Consider the following 18,330-nt stretch of genomic DNA (forward strand, 5'->3'; position numbering starts at 1 on the left):
CCCTTATCTCTTCTCAAAGCGTATTTGGCTTTCCCCAGATCACCCCAATTTAACTCCAACCCCCTAGTGTTTGATCAAAGAAATTTTTTTATACAAAATAAATTTTAGGCTTGAAGGTTGAACGTTGGACTTACACGCCATCCGGAGTTACAAGACTTACATTCAGGGTGTTTAGGACGTACTTGTATGCCCCAACTCTGTAGTTCCCTAGAGCCCCTTTAAGCCGATTAAAAATTTGAATGATACATAGTAATAATAAGTATTTTTTTATATATTTTTGGCGATCAAGTCACTAACGGGCTCGTGTATGTCTGGGTAATTACTTTTCTGCCTATCATTCGGAGAGATGTACCTAGAGACATGCACGCATCTTCAAAATGACTCAACACAAAAGTTCAGCAGATTTAGTTTATATCACTTCAAACTTTTACTTATCATAGAAAGCTACCATACACATCAATAACTTATCAAAAGCCTTTATTAGCTTAATAACTTCACATGTTAGGCACGCAAAATCAATTTTTCTATCATTTTTCAAAGGTTTGATCAATTTTCATTTGAAAATATTTGAGCTTCTAATAAGCTTTAGCTGAATATTAATATCACTTCCTAGATGGTAATCCCGAAGTCAATTTTAAATCCAATCACCCCAGTTACCTTCAGTTTTCAGGTGAATGGCTATCCTATGAGTCTATAGGTAGACGACAGGACCAAACACATAAAATGTGTCCCCCAAACTTTAGGCGGCCGACATAATTTTCAGTGAGAGAACTTAAAATGATAGTTAAAACAAAAATTTTTTTATTAAGCACACACACACACACTCTTTTTGTATTTTTCTTTTTCTCCCCTTAAATTTGTATAGAAATTATGAAAAGAAAAAAAAATTATGTACACAATTTAAACCTCTAAAATACTGAGTCTTTAAAACGTAACATCTTAAGAAACCCTACAAGCACATTGAATCTGGCTGTTCCAACCGGTTTCGTAAATAGGTCCGCCACCTTATTATCAGTGTGGACCTGTTCAAGATGAATTAGCTTCCGGTCGTAACAGTCACGGATAAAATGAATTTTAATATCGATGTGCTTGGTTTTAGAGTGTTGTACCGGGTTTTTAACTATGGCAATCACAGCATCATTATCACAAAAAATAGGAGTATCAAGAAAGTCCAAACCGTAGTCCAGCAATTGATGTTGCATCCATATGACCAGAGAACAACAGGCAGAAGCAGCAACATACAGCTTCAGCAGTACTTGTGGACACCGTTTATTGTTTCTTGCATTGCCACGAAATAAGCCGATCCCCCAAAAATTGACACCCCGCAGACGTCGATTTCCAGTCAATGCCATCACCTCCATCATTGCTGTCAGAAAAAGCATAAATATCAAATTCTGAAAACTTGGGATACCAAAGACCAAGCTTAGGTTGCCCTTTCAGATATCTAAAAATTCTTTTAACAGAAATTAAATGAGAAAGTTTAGGATTAGCCTGGAAACGAACACACAGACACACTGCGAACATAATGTCAGGGCGACTAGCAGTCAGATACATTAAGGACCCGATCATCGATCGATAGAATGTTTGATCTACGGGTTACCCATCAAGATCTGAAGAAAGAAGAGGTATTTCGGCCATAGGAGTCGCCGCACTTTTGAAGTCCTGAAACTCAAACTTTGCCAACATATCCTCGACGTACTTCCCTTGATGTAGCAAAATGCCTGTCGAGGATGAATCTGCAGACCCAGAAACATTGTCATCTCCCCCAAAGAGCTCATTTCAAATCTTTTCTTCATCACTTCCTCAAATTCATAACAAAGAACGCTGCTGGTAGAACCGAAAATGATGTCATCCACGTAAATCTAAACTAGGATCTAATCCTTTCCAACAGTCTTGATAAAGGCGTCTGATCAATGGTTCCATGCTTATACCCGTGCTCTAACAGATGAGCAGCCAACGTCGCATACCATGCTCGAGGAGCCTGATGAAGGCCGTAGAGAGCCTTATCCAACTTATAGACATACGACGGATGCTTGGAGTCCACAAAACCCGGTGGCTGATCCACATAAATTTCTTCCTTCACCTCACCATACAAAAACGTTGTCTTGACATCCATCTGATATACCGTGAAACCCATGTACGACACATAGGCTAAGAAGATCCGAATGGCCTCAAGACGAGCCACTGGAGCGTAGACCTCAGTGTAATCTAGGCCTTCCACCTGACGAAAACCACGAACCACAAGTCTTGCCTTGTTTTGAACAATGACCCCAATATCATCTTGCTTGTTGCGAAAAACCCATCTTGTATATAACGACTTCTTTCCAGCGGGTAACTCCACCAACCTCCAAACCTTGAGTTTTTCAAATTGATTTAGTTCCTCATGCATGGCGTCAACCCAGCTTGGTTCTTGCAAAGCCATGTTAATAGAATTGGGCTCAATTTGTGAGATGAAGCAAGAATACAGACAACTGTTCATCGTTCCAGTCTGACTTCTGGTTGAAACGCCAGCTTCAAGGGAACCAATGATACTGTCAATTGGGTGATCTCGTTGAATTCTTGAAGGAACAGAGCAGCTTGCTGGCAAATTAGTTGGTTCTTCGAGAACCTCAATGAGAGGGTTTCTCCATCACGATGCAGTGGTGCTGTGTGAATATGAAGTACTGGCGATGTACTCATTTGAAATAACATCGGGGAATAGAGTGCTAACAAAAATTTGTTGAATGGCACTCTCCCCCTCAACCGGTAGAGTCTTTTCAGTAGAGGATTCTTGTGGCGACACAGTATCAATCATGTGTTCTTCCAAATTTTCTAATGATGACTGAGTGGTTTCTGAGGGTTCAGATGGTTCCACACTCAACATAGAAGACTCTTGAACATCAGAGAAATAGTCTTCTTCATCATTGACCACAGTAGCATTTCCTTCTCTTGAGTCATTTAGGTCAATCACCAGAAACAGATTGAATGGTTTGAAGAGTTTGTCGTAGTCAAATAACCAGTCAGGTCTCACACGGGCATCTGTTTCATTTTCTTCTAACCAACGCACATCATACGACTCGAAAATTTGTTTTGATGCCTTGTAATAAACTCTATAGGCGGTCCGACCGGCATACACAACAAAGTAAGAATCATCAGCTTTGGCTTCGAACTTGGGAGTTGATTCAAGATTCAATAAAGTACACGAACACCCAAAGGCTCGAAAGTGTGCGACGGTGGGCTTGTGACCATAAACTATTTCATATGGAGTTTTCATTTGAGATTTGTTAATCAATACCCGATTTTTCACGTAACAAGCGGTGTTGATCGCTTCAGCCCAGAAGAAAAGTGGTAACTTTGAGTCACATAACATTGTTCTAGCTGCTTCGATCAAGGTGCAATTTCGTCTTTCAGCTACACCATTTTGCTGAGGAGTACGAGCAGAACTGTACTGACGAAGAATCCCCTTTTAGGCACAGAAATAGTTCAGTGTGGAATTCTTGAATTCTGTGCCATTGTCACAACGAATTCCCTTGAGCTTCAAGTTCAGTTGATTTTCCATAAGCACTATGAACTTCTTGATCAAGTCGCCCGTCTCACCTTTGTTAGATAAGAAGAATACCCAAGTGAAACGGGAGTAGTTATCGGTGATGACCAGACAGTGATTACTACGGGATAGACTCAAGACATGAACAGGACCGAATAGATCCATGTGAAGCAACTAAAAGACACTGGAAATGGTGTTTATCGATTTTGGCTTGTGTGGTTTCTGATGATGCTTGCCTAACGCGCAAGCCACACACTTCTCTATAGTCACGAAGTCCTTAACAGGTAACCCTCGCACAATGTTGTTCTTCGCAAGACGGTTCAGATTTTTCACATTTGCATGGCCGAGACGACGATGCCACAACATGGCATTATGCTCCGATACTTAAGAGAATAGGCAAGTAATTTCGTTAGGAACGTTCTTGTTCATATTAATCAAATAGGCATTATCTTTCCTCTGAGATCTGACCAGTATCCATTCTTCCGGTATGACAATACTAGGCTTTAGAATTAAGCATTCCTTGTTGGTGAAATGAGTAGAAAATCCCTTATCACATATCTAAGACACACTGAGCAGACTGTGCTTTAACTCTGGAACATAGTTAACGTTTTCGAACTTCAGAACCCCATTACTCACGGTACCCTTTTGAGTAATTTTCCCTTTCTCTCCTCCCGCAAAAGAAACATATCCGTCGTTAAATATTTGAATGTCACTCAGCTGAGATATGTCCCCCGTCATGTGCCTGGAACAGCCACTATCAACAAACCATGGTCTGATAATATTCTTCCACAGCTTTTCCTGCACATAATGCGAGATTAGTTAGTTTTGGGTACCCAGTCTATTGTAGTTCTGGGTAAACCTGACTTGGATAACCGTGTAACAGGTTGCCATGACATATTCTCATTATTATCAATAATCGAATTAGAAGACGTTGAGGACTTTGCTACCGGAGACTTGGGCAACCATTTGTATTTCGGTTTGAAAATTTTGTGATTTACACACGTGGTTGTCTTAGTCTCTGGTCTGCGGACTGAAAACTTGGTTGGCTTTGTTCTTTTAGACGTTTTCGGTTTAGAGACCCACTTCGGTCTCGGGACCGAAATTGAGTTTTCATTTCGCCTTGGTGTGACATTGGGCTTGGTCTTATAAAAGCTTGACCTATCAGCCTTAACTCTTCTCCAATTGCCTGCAGAGTGCCTTGTGTCATGATACCTTGAATTATTTGAGTGAAAGTTCTTGTAGGCATCATGAGACATGATCCTCTGATGATGTTTATAATAAGGAACGTATGGGAGACGAGAGCAATTCCTAGCAATGTGACCGGGAATGCCACAGTTGAAACAGGTTTGTTTCTTAACATAAAAATCATAGTGGCCGATTCCCGGTCTCACTCTGTTGTGTGAGCTTGTTTTTCCATTTATGGATTTATCATTAAGTACTTCACATTTAACATTACAAGATCCCTTTTCTTTCACAAACTTGATTGACGAATGTTTAAGTTGGTTTTTAAGTTCATCACTTTTATTAGAGGGCAGATCACTTCCTTCTGAAGTTTTAGAAAAAGAAACCAAACGATTGTCTTTGCTCTTAAAAACAGAGCCCACACACACATCAGCAGTATTATTGTTTAAAACAGACAAAACAGGCAAATTCAAAGACACAGAGGAGTCAATAGGTGATTCATCATCTTCCTCAATCCAGTCCTCAATTGTTACTTCATTTGCACATGAGCTAGACATGTTGGATTCGTTCACCCCTGAGGTTGATCCAGATGCCGAGTCTATATCAACCATACTCTTGCCAATTACAGTCATCTTACCATACTGCATGTGTTTTTCCTTTTCTACCTCATCCTTGGTAATAGGTAGACTAGCATTATTATTATTGTATGGAGGGGGAACCATGTTATATCCAATACCCACACCCTTATTTTCTTTCCATTTCAATTGATTTTCTATCATTGATTCAACAATAGCGCTAGAGACATCAAATTTTTTAAAATTAAATTCAGCATTTTCGAACTTATTCTTTAGTTTAACTATCTCCAGTCTAGATACTTCTAACTCGGCAGTTAGTTAGCTATTTGCTAAAATCTAATTGGAGTTTAGAAAAATCTTGTTTTTGTGCCTCTAGTTTATCATTTAAAGTCTTTTCTAGTTTCTTAAGAGTTGAGTTTTCACATTTTACACCCTCCATTTCCCTTATCAAGTTACTGTTATGCAATTTATACAATCCTACTTTATCAATGCATGATTGAGAACAGAGTACAGAACTTACCTCAGTTTTTTTGGTGGAGGTGAAAGCCATGAAAGCATGCTGAAGATCCATCACCTACTCCTCAGCTTCATTCTCCTCTTCATCAGTATCCATCTCAACAAAATTTACAACTTCATTACCCAAACTCAGAGCTACCATCTGATCCTCCCAGGAGAAGTTCTGAAGCACCAAACCTCACCCACCCGTGCTCGAACTAGTCAAATTCTCTTCTCTTCCACCATTCACTGGGACCATCGCTCTTTCTCTATTTCCTTCCTTAGCCGGGTTTGTGCATTCACGAGCAAAATGACCCGGCTCATGACAGTTGTAACACCTTAGAGAATTTTTATTGAAACCCACTTTCTGATTAGCAGGTACATTCCAATTGTTCATGCCTGTCCTTTTGGTGAATTTTTTGCCCTAAAAACAGCCATGACTATTTGCCATGAGATATCCATTTCCTCCACATCATCAGGGTGTATCTGATCCAGCTTAGCAGCTGCCACGGGTTGCACCAAGTCTCCAGCAAGAAAGGCATTATAGCAGTTCATAAAACCTGCCATTAGGGCTATGTTCTCCTGAGTCTCATTTGAGAAAATGGGAATTTGAGTGTGAGACTGGCTGGAGGTGGCCATAGAGGCTTGTGATTTTGGTGCAGTAGTTTGTTGCGGAAAGAACATAGGAGTAGCTGGTGTAGAACTAGGGATAGATTGACTTTGTGAAGATCTAAACATGGAGAAAGTCTGTTGAGGTTGCTGTGGTTGAGGTGGCTGACTCTTGAACAATGAGAAGTTTTCTTGAGAGACCAGTGCATTATTAGCTGGAGTGCCATAACCTGCAGTGTTGTACGTACTAGCATGATTGATGGCACGTTGCTTGTCATCCATGTCACAAGCCTTGATGATTGCCATAACCTCTGACATAGTCAAACTGGACAGATCCGTGGTCTTCTTGATGACAGCTACATTCAGGTCCCAACTCTGAGGTAGTGAGTTAACCAGCTTGTTGTTGATCTTGGCAGATGTGAGATTGATATTTGCAGGCCTGAGCTCCGTGATCAACGAGACGAACCGGTGAAGTTATTTTTCCAAAGATTCTCCTAACACATGATTGAACATGTTGAATTGTTGTCTTAGGAGATCTTGCCTACTTCTCCTCATGTCCTCATTACCCTCAAACACCTCAATGAGAGCCTCCCAAAGTCCTTTGGCGGAGTTCCACTCTCTAAATCCCAAGGCAATTTCGGGTGAAAGTGCCATGGTCAATGTGGCTAAAGCCTTCTCATCTTCTTCAACAATTTCAAAATCAGCATTAGTATATAACTCAATTGGCTTTGTCTCAACCTCTTCGGAGCCCTCTCTTTGATAGTTAATAGCCCGAGGACTTCTAACTATGCTCCTCCACATCTTTGCATACTTTTCTTTCACGTACTTTTCAAATCTAAATTTCCACTCAGCAAACCCGTCTGATTTCAGTAGACGAGGCACACGAGTGGTAGTTCCCATGATGGAATCAAGCTCTTGATGGAGTGATGCATTTGAGGACATACTGACATCTGATTGATCCATAGTATCCTTAAACGAAAACTTAATGGGAAGACCAAAAACAGCGAATTTCGTCCGAGAACACGGGATGTTGACCGAGAACTGCCAACAATATACGAGGACACACAAACTTTCCCGAGAACGACGAATTCACACCGAGAACCTGTAAATCGTCCCGAAAACCTTGAATGCTGACCGAGAATCTTGAAATCTTCCAGAAAACTACGAAATCAACCCGAGAACTTAGAACAGCTCAAGATATGGAAAATCTTGAATATTTAACTAAATCCCGAGAATAGTGGGATTCAAATTAAATATGAAATATACCAAAATCTATTCCGAACTAAGCTTTCACCACCCGAAGAACACGAAGAACAGTCTTCTTCGAGATCCAGAAACCTTCAACACAACAAAACCTCCTTAGATCACCTACAGAATCCTTGATATCACCAATAACCGAGCCCAGAATAGGTCTATAGGCTCTGATACCAATTGTAAGTCCCGTGACAGATCTTTCAACGTGATATCAATATACTTAATAGTTAGGCGGAAACTAACCACTAAGTTGATTCTGTGAGAAACAAACAAGAACACACTAAACACGATAAAGAAGCTTCAAAACACACGTATATTATACGTTAGGTGCTTAAGCCCTTAACAATTACACGGCCAAAAGATAATGAATGAACAACCCTAAACCGTTAACATATGTTCTATATATACTTTACCAACTAGGCCCAATACTACCCAAAAGCCCACCGAGATCAAAAAACTCGGTTTACAACCAAAAGCCCAACAATGTCCAGAACTAAGCCTAAAATTACAAACATAAACCACAAACTACGACCCAACAAGGGTTAAACAATTCAACCTAATACAAGCCTTTTTTTTAACCAACAAGACAAACTTTTATTCAATATAAAACCATAAGTACAAGAGATGGTTTAGCAAGGTGTTGCCTAAACACAATCATACACTCCCAACCTATGCAATTACCATATGGTACAACACAAATGATCCCAATAAGAGCCTAAGTTCAAAACCTTGTTAAACATGGTGTAATTGAAGTACCATCTAAATTTGAAGGAGGTGTGAATGAGCGAGCGGACTTTCTTGACTAGATGAGGGTCTTCTTTCTGTTGATGAGTAAGTTAGTTAACACGAATTCGGTTTTAGTCATCTACTGTTCAATTCAAGGTTGACCCAGACCCCATATTGGGCTTAGGCAGCATCTAGGGTATGGTTTCGATGGTGCATGGAATTTTAATTTTTTATTTATATAATATATTTAAAAAACATCAAGTGATAATGGACCAAAAACCTTAAAAAAGAAGGGCATAGCAATTAGTCAATTTTATGTTTAACCGAGCCAATATATATATATATAAACACCTAGTAATTTAGACGTGCACAAAAAAACTGGTTCCGTACCCGACCCGGTGGATCGACCCAGAACCGGTTCCAGTTCGTACCCGGTGGACCCCATACCCGGTTAGGGTATTGTTATACCCGGAAAACCCTACCCAGATCCATATATTTCCCAAAAAATCGGTTCCTTCCGGTTCCAACCCGGTTCCATTTCCTACCCAAAATAACCGGTTCCGCCTTATTTTTTAAATTAGCCGTTGTAACCGGTTCCATAGGTAATATAGTCGTTGTAACCAGTTCCAACAGTAATATAGCCGTTGGAACCGGTTTTTGTGGTAAACAAAACTATATATAGGCTTGTTTGATCACTTGTTTACCACTCCAACTCAAAAACATCAAGAAAACTTATTGGTTTACGCTTTACACTCCAATTTTTATCAATTCCATTCCACCACCACTTGATAACTAGTTATTAGGGCAAGCCAAAACAAGCGCAAAAGAAAGGCAGCGGCTACCGAGTCCATTTTTATTGACCCGGTTCGTGTTGAAGATGACACCGGAGTTACACGGGTCATCCCTCATAACCGCAACGAAAACGTACGACGGAATTGGGATTTGGTTGAGTTGTTAAATGGAGACATTAAGGCTCGTTGCAAGTTGTGTGGCACTTATTTAAAGCATGATTCAAACTCTACTTTAAAAAAGCACATCGAGAAGAAATTTTGCAAGGCGCTGAAAGAAGTTCCCACAACGGTCCAAGCAGAATGGACAATATTTCGTTACAACGTAAAAGCGGTTCACGATAGGATGGCGAAGTTCGTGATTCAACAAGGTTTGCCGTTTAACCACTTCGACAACCCTCAATTGACGGCCTTGGTTAGAGATACTCTTCAACCGCGCTACACCCATGTAAGTCGTACCACTCTTCGACGTCATTGCTAAAGTTGTGGGAATGTGTCAAAAAAGATTTAATTGAGTTTTTTGACACTTTACAAACGGGTATCAATTTAACTAGTGATGTTTGGTCGGCACCACATGTGTTACCGGAATCGTACCTTTGTGTCACCGCTCATTGGATTGATCTGGTTTCTTGGCAAATGATGAAACGCACCATCGCGTTTGAAAACTTTCCGTTTCCACATATCGCCGAAAAATTGTTTGAAATTTTGGATGAGGTAATAACGAATTTTAACTTGAGGAAAAAAAAATTTTCAATGTCGTTTGATAACGCATCTAACAATACAAAGGCGGTAGACAAATTATATATAAAATATTCACCACCTTGCTACGGAAAGTTTTTTCATACTCAATGTGTTGCCCACAGTATCAATTTGGTTGTTCAAGATGGTCTTAACAACAAAACCATGGAAGGCGATTTGAGATTATTTAGATTGATGTTACAAGATATTTTCAAAAGTGGGAAAAGAAGACATCTTGAATACAAAACCTATTGCAATTCGGTTGATAGAAAATATTTGGGGCCGAATTGGGAGGCAAGCAACATCAAGTCGACTTTTGTGAGGCAAGCAACATCAAGTAAGCCATGTAATGACAAGCTTATAAACATGATGAATGCAGTTCGTGAGTCGGCGGCTAAGCGGCAAAGGGGTAACACACCAACTAGTGAACTTGGACGAAATAGTGAAGCAAACTATGTAGAAGGTGCAACGGTCGAGGAAGTTCGCAACCTTGATATTTTGGCATGGTGGAAAGGAAAGCAAAACGAATTTCCTATTCTTTCCGCCATGGCTTATGACTTGCTAAGCGTCCAAGCTTCAACGGTTGCTTCGGAATCGGTTTTTTCACTTAGTGGAAGGATATTATCGATGCGAAGAACCAAACTCACTCCCGAGTCCTTAGAGATGTGCATTTGCCTAAAGGATCATTTGGACGCGGTGAATCGTATACAAGACAAGGCGAACTTTGAAGACGAAATATCCCTTGAACGTCCAATTCAAGAGATGGAAGAAGAATCTTCAGGTGAAGAAGATGAAGTCGTAGAACTCGGCTAATTTTAATTTGTATTTTTTGTATTTGTTCTAGTAAAATGTATTACGTAACACGAATCAATTAATTAATGTAACAAGTTTTTAAAGTGTTTTTGTTTTTGTTAAATAAAAAACTTTCTTAAACTAACTTTTAAACATATATATAATTATAGAACAACTAGCAACCGCTTCATTACACAACGAACATTATTGAAAAATGATTAAGTACAAACATTATTAAACATAAAACTAAAAATAACAAACATTGTTCGTTGTTTTCATCCCGCCATCTACGACCATCAAGCTTTGTTACTAGCGGCGAGGGCTTGACTTGTAGAGCCGGACGACTCTCCGGCTTCTCCTTTTTTGGCATCCAAATGCTTTTTTCCTTGCAATACTTATTGGTATGCTTTCGAAGAGTGGAATTCGATCCCGCCTTCAAAAACTTGCCACAATTTGCAGCGCGCCATCATCTGTGTGTCGGTCATGACACACAGGTCATAGTGAACCCAAACCTCGCGGCATCTCGGGGTGTTGATAACCATAACAACTTCGTCGTTGGTTGCCATTGGTAACGGTAAGTGGTTTAACAAGTAATGGAAGTGTTTAGCAAGTTAGGGGAGTTGGTTAACAAGTTCTAAACCTAGTATGTCTATATATAGTATGTGTGGGTGTGTTTGAACATTCAAAACCGGTTCCAACGGTCTAAAAACGGTAATATAGCAGTTGGAACCGGTTTCCAACGGTCAAATTGGTTTAAATAAGGAAAACCCGATGGAACCGGTTTTTGGGTATAAACCGGACCCGGTTCCTACCCTACCCGGTTCCACTGGTTCCTGATATTTGCCTACCAGGTCGGGTCCGGTTCCTACCCGGTTCCATTTTGTACCCGGTTCCTATCTGGTTCTGGGTTTTAATAATACCCGATTTGTGCACGTCTATAGTAATGAACAAGTAAGACGGGGCTTAATCTAATAAAGTAATAACATGTTTAAATGGATTTGTTTGGTGTGGGCCTCGTAATGAAGCAATTCAGAAGAAGTAATAATCTATTTAATTGAGTTTGGTTCATTTTCATATTCGTTTTGAACACTCAAAACCTCGGAGATGACTCTGCTTCTATTATATTGGTCGACATGATTTAATCCAAACTTAATAAAGCTTCTTAAGAACGCAATACGTGGTTGATCATAGCAAGTCAAAATAAGAAAAGAGTGCATGATAGAGACTAATTTAATTACTTTTATTTATTTATAACCATCATCAGTCTTTTAAAAAGTATAAAACTACTAAATTTCTCCAAGTCTGCGAACCGGTGTTTTTGTGCACACCTATTTCTTTCTTTCTTTCTTTCTTTCTTTCTTTCTTTGCCCCAAATTCGAAATTTCTTTCTTTTATTTATTTCTTTCGTCTCCCAAATTTCTCCAACAATTGTTGTATGATGGATTCTACAATCGATTACGCGAATTAGACCCAGGTAATATCTAATCGAATTTGTACTTCCTTTTGATCTGTTAAGTGTGCCGTGCGTCACCCTCTAGGGTTTCCGCCTTCATATGAATTGGGTTTTTGTAGAATTTCATGTTTGTTTGTTTGGGACTTATTTGACGCTGACCCGGTTTGAATAATATGGCGTTAAGGTGAAATTGGGTGTGGGTATATTAGGGTTTATCTGGAAATGTACAAATATTATTATACAAGCTTCTGATTGTTGCAAACTTTCATGAGCTTACTTCTTGAAAGCAAATCTAATTGTTGCTTTAGGAATTTGGTGTACTTTTTATTGTCATCATTCTGTTGATTCTATGATTTAATGCAACTTGAAGGTTTTGATTCTGTTCTGTAATATCATAGTTCATGATTTATTTCATCAAGATAGGTTGCAAAGCTTTGACATGTAATTGATTCGTGTGAAATGGTTTACGGATTTACGTGTTACATGAACACGATGGCAAGTTACTTTTTATAATTCTAAATTAGATTGTTATACTTTTGCCGTGATTATTAATATCGCTAATGTGACCAGGTTGTGAATTTGATTTTTTTTAAAGACATCATTTATTAGGTTATTTAACGCTGAGCCAGTTTGAATAATCTGGTGTTAAAATTAAATTGGGTGCGGGTGCATTAGGGTTTATCTGGAAATGCACAAATATATAAGATAAGCTTCTAATTATGTTAGTTTTTTTTTTCAAACTCCCAATATGTTTTCATGAGCTTACTTATTGAAAGCAAATATCATTGTTGCTGTATGAACATAGGAATTTGGTATACCTTTTTTGTGGTCACTTTGTTGAATGATTTAATGGAACTTGAAGGTTCTGATTCTGGTTTGTAATGTGATGCTTCATGATTTACTTCATGAAGATAGGCTGCAAAGCTTTGAGATGTAATTGATCCATGGTTCATGACACCTTATTTTTTATAATTCTAAATTAGATTGTTATATTTTTGCTTTGATTACTGAGAGGGCTAATGTGATTAGGTCATTAATTTGATTTTTTAAAGACATAATTTGTTTCACTAATTGATAATTTTCTCATCTGCAGTGACAAATTCTAGGAATGACTCATGCAGCACAACCATTAAAGATACACGGTTAAGAGAATCATGATACTGTGAACTGAAATTTTGTGGAGTGACTTGAAAACATAATAGCTACAGAGTATAGAGAATATTTTAGGAAACTAGATGATATGAAGACCTTAAGTAGATGCAGGAACAACATTGAAGCAGATAATGTAGTTCTGATTGATTTGGATACTTACAATTTTAATAATGTTATAGTTATAGACATACCTGAAACTCATACAAAGAAACAAGGAGGTTCAAATGACAAGAATCGGTCTGTGAAGACATATATTTTTATAGATGATGATGACGAGGATGATGAAAGCCCTTGTAACAATGATGCTGGCGCAAATTTAGCTAATGAAAGAAATTGTGAAAATGGTGCTTCTTCTAGCAGAAGATACGGTTCAGAAAAGACTACACCAGTCAAGCTATCAAAGGGTAAAAGAACTTATTCTGGAAGAGGTTTTAACAAACAGTCAGATAACGAATCTGATGATGATGATGACGGCCCCGATTGTGAATGTATGGAGGACTTTCCAGGGAAGTTAAAAGAGCAGTGGGAGAAAGCATCATTGAAGAGAAAAGGTGTTATGCATAATGATCATGCAAGTTCTTCTATGCCATATGCAGATGCTCATAATATTCAAGATTCTAATATTATGGGAAAGGGTCATGAGGAAAAAGGTGAATCTTTGAATTGTGATGCAGATGTTGATGGCGGTAAGGATGAGTTACCGGTTGGTGCAACACCTTCTACTAGTGGTGAAGCGAATGAAAAAAATGGTCTTGAAAACGTTACCACCATTGATGATGAGAATGAAAAAAATGATTTTGAAAATGCTGCCACCATTGATGATCATAATGATGATGTTCCTGTTGAGAATTCTATTATTGGTCAACGTGAAAAGCTTAAAGAGACTGATGAATATAAGCTGGCACTAGAACAAGAATTATTAGCCAGACAAAAAGCCTTACAAATTCAGGTAAATACTACATGCTAGTTTAACTAATATTAAAATAAATTAGTGTTTAGCTAATTTGTTTGCAGTCTTTGCCATTGTGCGCGAACCCACTTTTCTGGAACTTAACTTCTAAATTATATACTAGTGTGACAAATGTGATTATAAAAAAGTATCGTTATATAAGCATTCTGTTTTTTAACATTAAAACCAAGATACGTTGTCAGTTTTTACTAGAAAGTCACTCAACATAATTTTCCCAAATAAAATCATGCACATGTCAAGAAAACACAAAAAGGCCTTCAACCCAATTTTGCTATATTAAAGTCTCTAGGCTTATCTAGAATGCATATAATCATGAACAAATGTTTAAAATAGTGAATCGTTACCCTTGAATTCGTGAAAACAAAGATTATATTAGGGATGAACTTGGGATGGTACCGGTATCGATCCCGAAATTTTGAAATATTTGGTACCGTACCGATACCGAAAACTCAAAACTTGGTACCGATTCGGTACCAACAGTACCAAATCGGTACCAAATTTGGTACTGGTACCGGTACCAAAAATGCTCATCCCTAGATTATATAACTTCTTTTCAAAAAAGGTTGAATATCACTTTATCAATTTTTTTTACAAATTTAAGAGGTAACGGCCTAGCATGTTACTATTTTAAATATATTTTTTTCACAAGTACATGCATTCTAGACAAGTGTAGACACTTTAATATAGAAAAATCAGGTTGAGGTATGTTTTGAAAAAATTAAGAAAATATGTTGGTTTTTTATGATGGTAACGTTTTTAATACAAGTATGTAGGAGGTTTTACGCATTAAAAATACATTTTGGCCAACTTTTAAATTGAAAAAGTTGTCTCTTTTTGCAGGCTGAGGAAGCTCAGCAGTTGCGTCGTTTGCAAAAAAGAAAAAAAGCTGAATGCCTGCGGTTATTAGACATGGAAAGAAGACAGAAACAACGTGTGGAAGAAATCAGGGAAATTCAAAAAAAGGTTTGCGTATTTTTTTTGCTATGATAATGATAATGATAATGATAATGATGATGATAATTAGTATTGTTAATATTTTTTGTTTTGTTTTCCAGGATGAAGAAAATATGAATTTGAAAGAACAATACCGCGCGGAAGTCAAAGAGGAACTTAAAAGGCTGGAAATTACTTGTCTCGATATGGCTTCGTTGTTGCGTGGTTTAGGAATCCAAGTTGGTAACGGTCCAGTTCCCTTATCACATGAGGTGGGTTGTAATCTTTTTGCATTTTGCATCTTTATAGCTGTCACTTGTACGGTTCACATGGGACACCACTATACTGTTCACATATTATTTCTTTGAGTGAGTTATGGTTTTCGTCTCTAAGGTTTGGTCGGAATTGCCACTTTCATCATGCGCTGTTTTCTCATTTTTGTCCGAGATAGATTGTGGTTTCTACTTTGTGCCATTTCAATCCAACTAAATAACTGTATTATTTTTTTCTGTTAAAAGTAAGGGCATCTCAGTCCTTTTACATTCTGCTTATAAGCTTGTGCCTAAAGTAAGAAGACCAAGATAACATTACCTGTGATGAACATGGCAATTTTGGCCAAACCACTTTGACAAAAACTGTAATTTACTCTTATATTTTTAAGCATACACGTCTGAAGAGACTAAACCTCATAGTCTATAGCTTGAATGCATAACTCCTTTTATCTGGAGTTAAATACGATTTTAGTCGATTTTAGTCCATGTGGTTTGACATAAATAACCCTTTTAGTCCATTAGTTTATATATGTTTTTTTAGTTCAATGGTTCCATTTTCGTATCAGTTAAAGTCTAGCCCGCTAACCCCGTCCAAATTTTCTGTTAACATTCTGTAAAAAGACAAAATTACCCTTGATAAATTTTATGTTAATAATGTGATGATGATTTCAGGTGCGTGCAGCTTATAAGCGGGCATTATTGAGCTTCCACCCAGATCGAACTTCGGGGTCGGATATGCGTCAGCAGGTCGAGGCGGAAGAGAAGTTTAAGATTATATGTCGGATGAAGGAGAAATTTTCATTATAATGTATAGGTAATAAGATTATATTTCTTCACATGATCGGCTAGAGTATTTGGTTGTCTTTTATTACACGCATAGTGCATTGTTTTACAATATTTCGCTTGTGTTTAAACATATCGTGCCTTTTGTTATTAACAAATCTTACTGATTTTCTTTACACGTATTGGTGTGAAAGTTTATATATTTCTAATTTTGGTAGATCTCGTGCATGACATGTGTTGTGGGCCAAACAGCATGACTGATTCTTCAATCAACAAGTTATTGAGTTCAAACTGAAACACTTCCATAATATAACTCCCTTTTCAAATCTATTTACTCACTAATTCATGAAATAAGGAGGAAGCTTGTAGCGTATAACTTTCAACGATGAAATAGTTTGTTGGTCATCACCCGTGTGAAGACCGGACTCATTAGCAATCCGTGGGTGAAGGTCCGTCCATGGGTAAATACTTCATTAACGGATCCTTGGCGACCTTGACTGGCAGATTCTACGGTGGAAAGGCTTTGACGGTACGACCAACGGATGAATATATAGCTTCCTTTTCGAATCTATACTCACTAATTCATGATATAAGGAGGAAACTTATAACAGATAACTTTCAGTGATGAAATAGTTTGTCAGTCATCACTCTGTGAAGGCAGAACCCATAGGAGAAGGTCTCTGGGTGAAGACAAATTCTACTGTGGAAAGGCCATGACAACACTGCCACTTACCAATAACATTTATAAAACTTATTCTGATTTTCCTTTTTGGTATTTATCCTCCCGCTGGAAAATCCCGTCAGTGATTAGTGACAGAACAAAAACATTTGTTTAAATTTCCCTTTACTGAGATTTGATTGAGCCATCATTGATCCATCGGTAATCACATTTTTTATGTTGTTGATGGTCAATTTTCTAATAGTGTAGGTGTCATTGCTAGGTTGGAAGCAATAGAATCGTAGCGATGAAGGAATGAAGAGTAAATATGAGTATAATGAAAGCTAATTGTACATACAAAATTTGTTCATCAGGAAAAGGTTGGAATAAGCCAAGGATGTTAAAAGATTATTACATGATTTCCTTAAGAATGTTTTGATGGTATTCTCTAGATTATTAAAGGTTGCTTCCAAGTGAAGGTTGTAAATTATAATCATTATTTGTGTTTTGAGATGAAACCAGGAACAATGTGAATATTTCATGTTAAAACAAGCACACAATCATTTTATGATGCCTTGCAACATCAAATGTGGTTGACCAAAGGTGAACGTATACAAGCAGGGATGACAATTGACCAATAAGGGGTAAAAGTTTAATGTTTTATTTCTGTATAATTTGATTCTCATTTAATTTGGTAAAGCTAAGCGTACCCCTTCTTACTTATGACACTCCACTTCTTAAAAATAACATATCAAAACTTAGCATATTCTACTATTTGAAAAATTATCATTATCAAACGGTTTTCATTTTAAAAGAAAGATTCAAACACTCTTTATTTAAAATAGTAAAATGTTTTTCAAATAGTAAACAGATAAAAAAGAGGGTTCTCAATAAAATAAAAAACTTAAAAAATGCTCTCTAAAAAATATTTAAAAATTATTTTAATAACATTTCTCTAATTTTATAAAGCGTTCTTAAAGAATAATCATATAACGTTACTAGAAGTAAACAACAAAAAACGTTATGTATATTTTTTTTATCTAGTTTAAGTGTCTTTATATTAACAAATATCTAATTTTAAAATAATTATTTTTTTAAAAATAAAATGTTCATGAACTTCTTTGTTGGGTAGAAACATATGATAAAATGTTCATAACATTTTATTTTTAAAAAATAATTATTTTAAAATTAGGTATTTATTAATATAAAGACACTTAAAAGAATGCTTTCTTAACTAATAATATTTTAAAATTAGGTATTTATTAATATAATCATTTTTAGAAATGTTTCATATATTGATTATTTTTTGGATTTATATCTAAATTTATCAAAACTTTTTGTTTACTCTCAAAATTTTGTTTTGCAACGTTTTGTAACCCACATGATAGGACGGATTATGCGGACCATCTAACGATAGAAGTAATTAT

General features: G+C 37.3%; 1 protein-coding gene across 1 annotated transcript; it reads left to right on the forward strand.

Annotated features, from left to right (window-relative positions):
* The first annotated feature begins 12,100 nt into the window (after positions 1-12,100).
* LOC143548751 (uncharacterized) lies at positions 12,101-16,358 on the forward strand. The gene is made up of 5 exons (XM_077039842.1): positions 12,101-12,156; positions 13,229-14,236; positions 15,098-15,220; positions 15,313-15,462; positions 16,135-16,358. The coding sequence occupies exons 2-5, from the start codon at positions 13,376-13,378 to the stop codon at positions 16,267-16,269; spliced, it is 1,269 nt and encodes a 422-aa protein (XP_076895957.1). The 5' UTR covers positions 12,101-12,156; positions 13,229-13,375; the 3' UTR covers positions 16,270-16,358.
* The last annotated feature ends 1,972 nt before the right edge of the window (positions 16,359-18,330 follow it).

The sequence above is a fragment of the Bidens hawaiensis genome, unplaced genomic scaffold (genome assembly GCF_021521415.1).
Source record: "Bidens hawaiensis isolate Kalapana, Puna unplaced genomic scaffold, B.hawaiensis_p1.1 tig00000935_1, whole genome shotgun sequence".
Taxonomy (NCBI): Eukaryota; Viridiplantae; Streptophyta; class Magnoliopsida; order Asterales; family Asteraceae; genus Bidens; species Bidens hawaiensis.

What these genes read in the sequence shown, in the direction of transcription:
- LOC143548751 (XM_077039842.1), top strand. Translation starts at nt 13,376, where the DNA reads ATGAAGACCTTAAGTAGATGCAGGAACAACATTGAAGCAGATAATGTA. An exon ending in AAAAAGCCTTACAAATTCAG is followed by an intron (nt 14,237 to 15,097) that starts GTAAATACTACA and finishes CTCTTTTTGCAG; the next exon opens with GCTGAGGAAGCTCAGCAGTT. An exon ending in CAGTTCCCTTATCACATGAG is followed by an intron (nt 15,463 to 16,134) that starts GTGGGTTGTAAT and finishes TGATGATTTCAG; the next exon opens with GTGCGTGCAGCTTATAAGCG.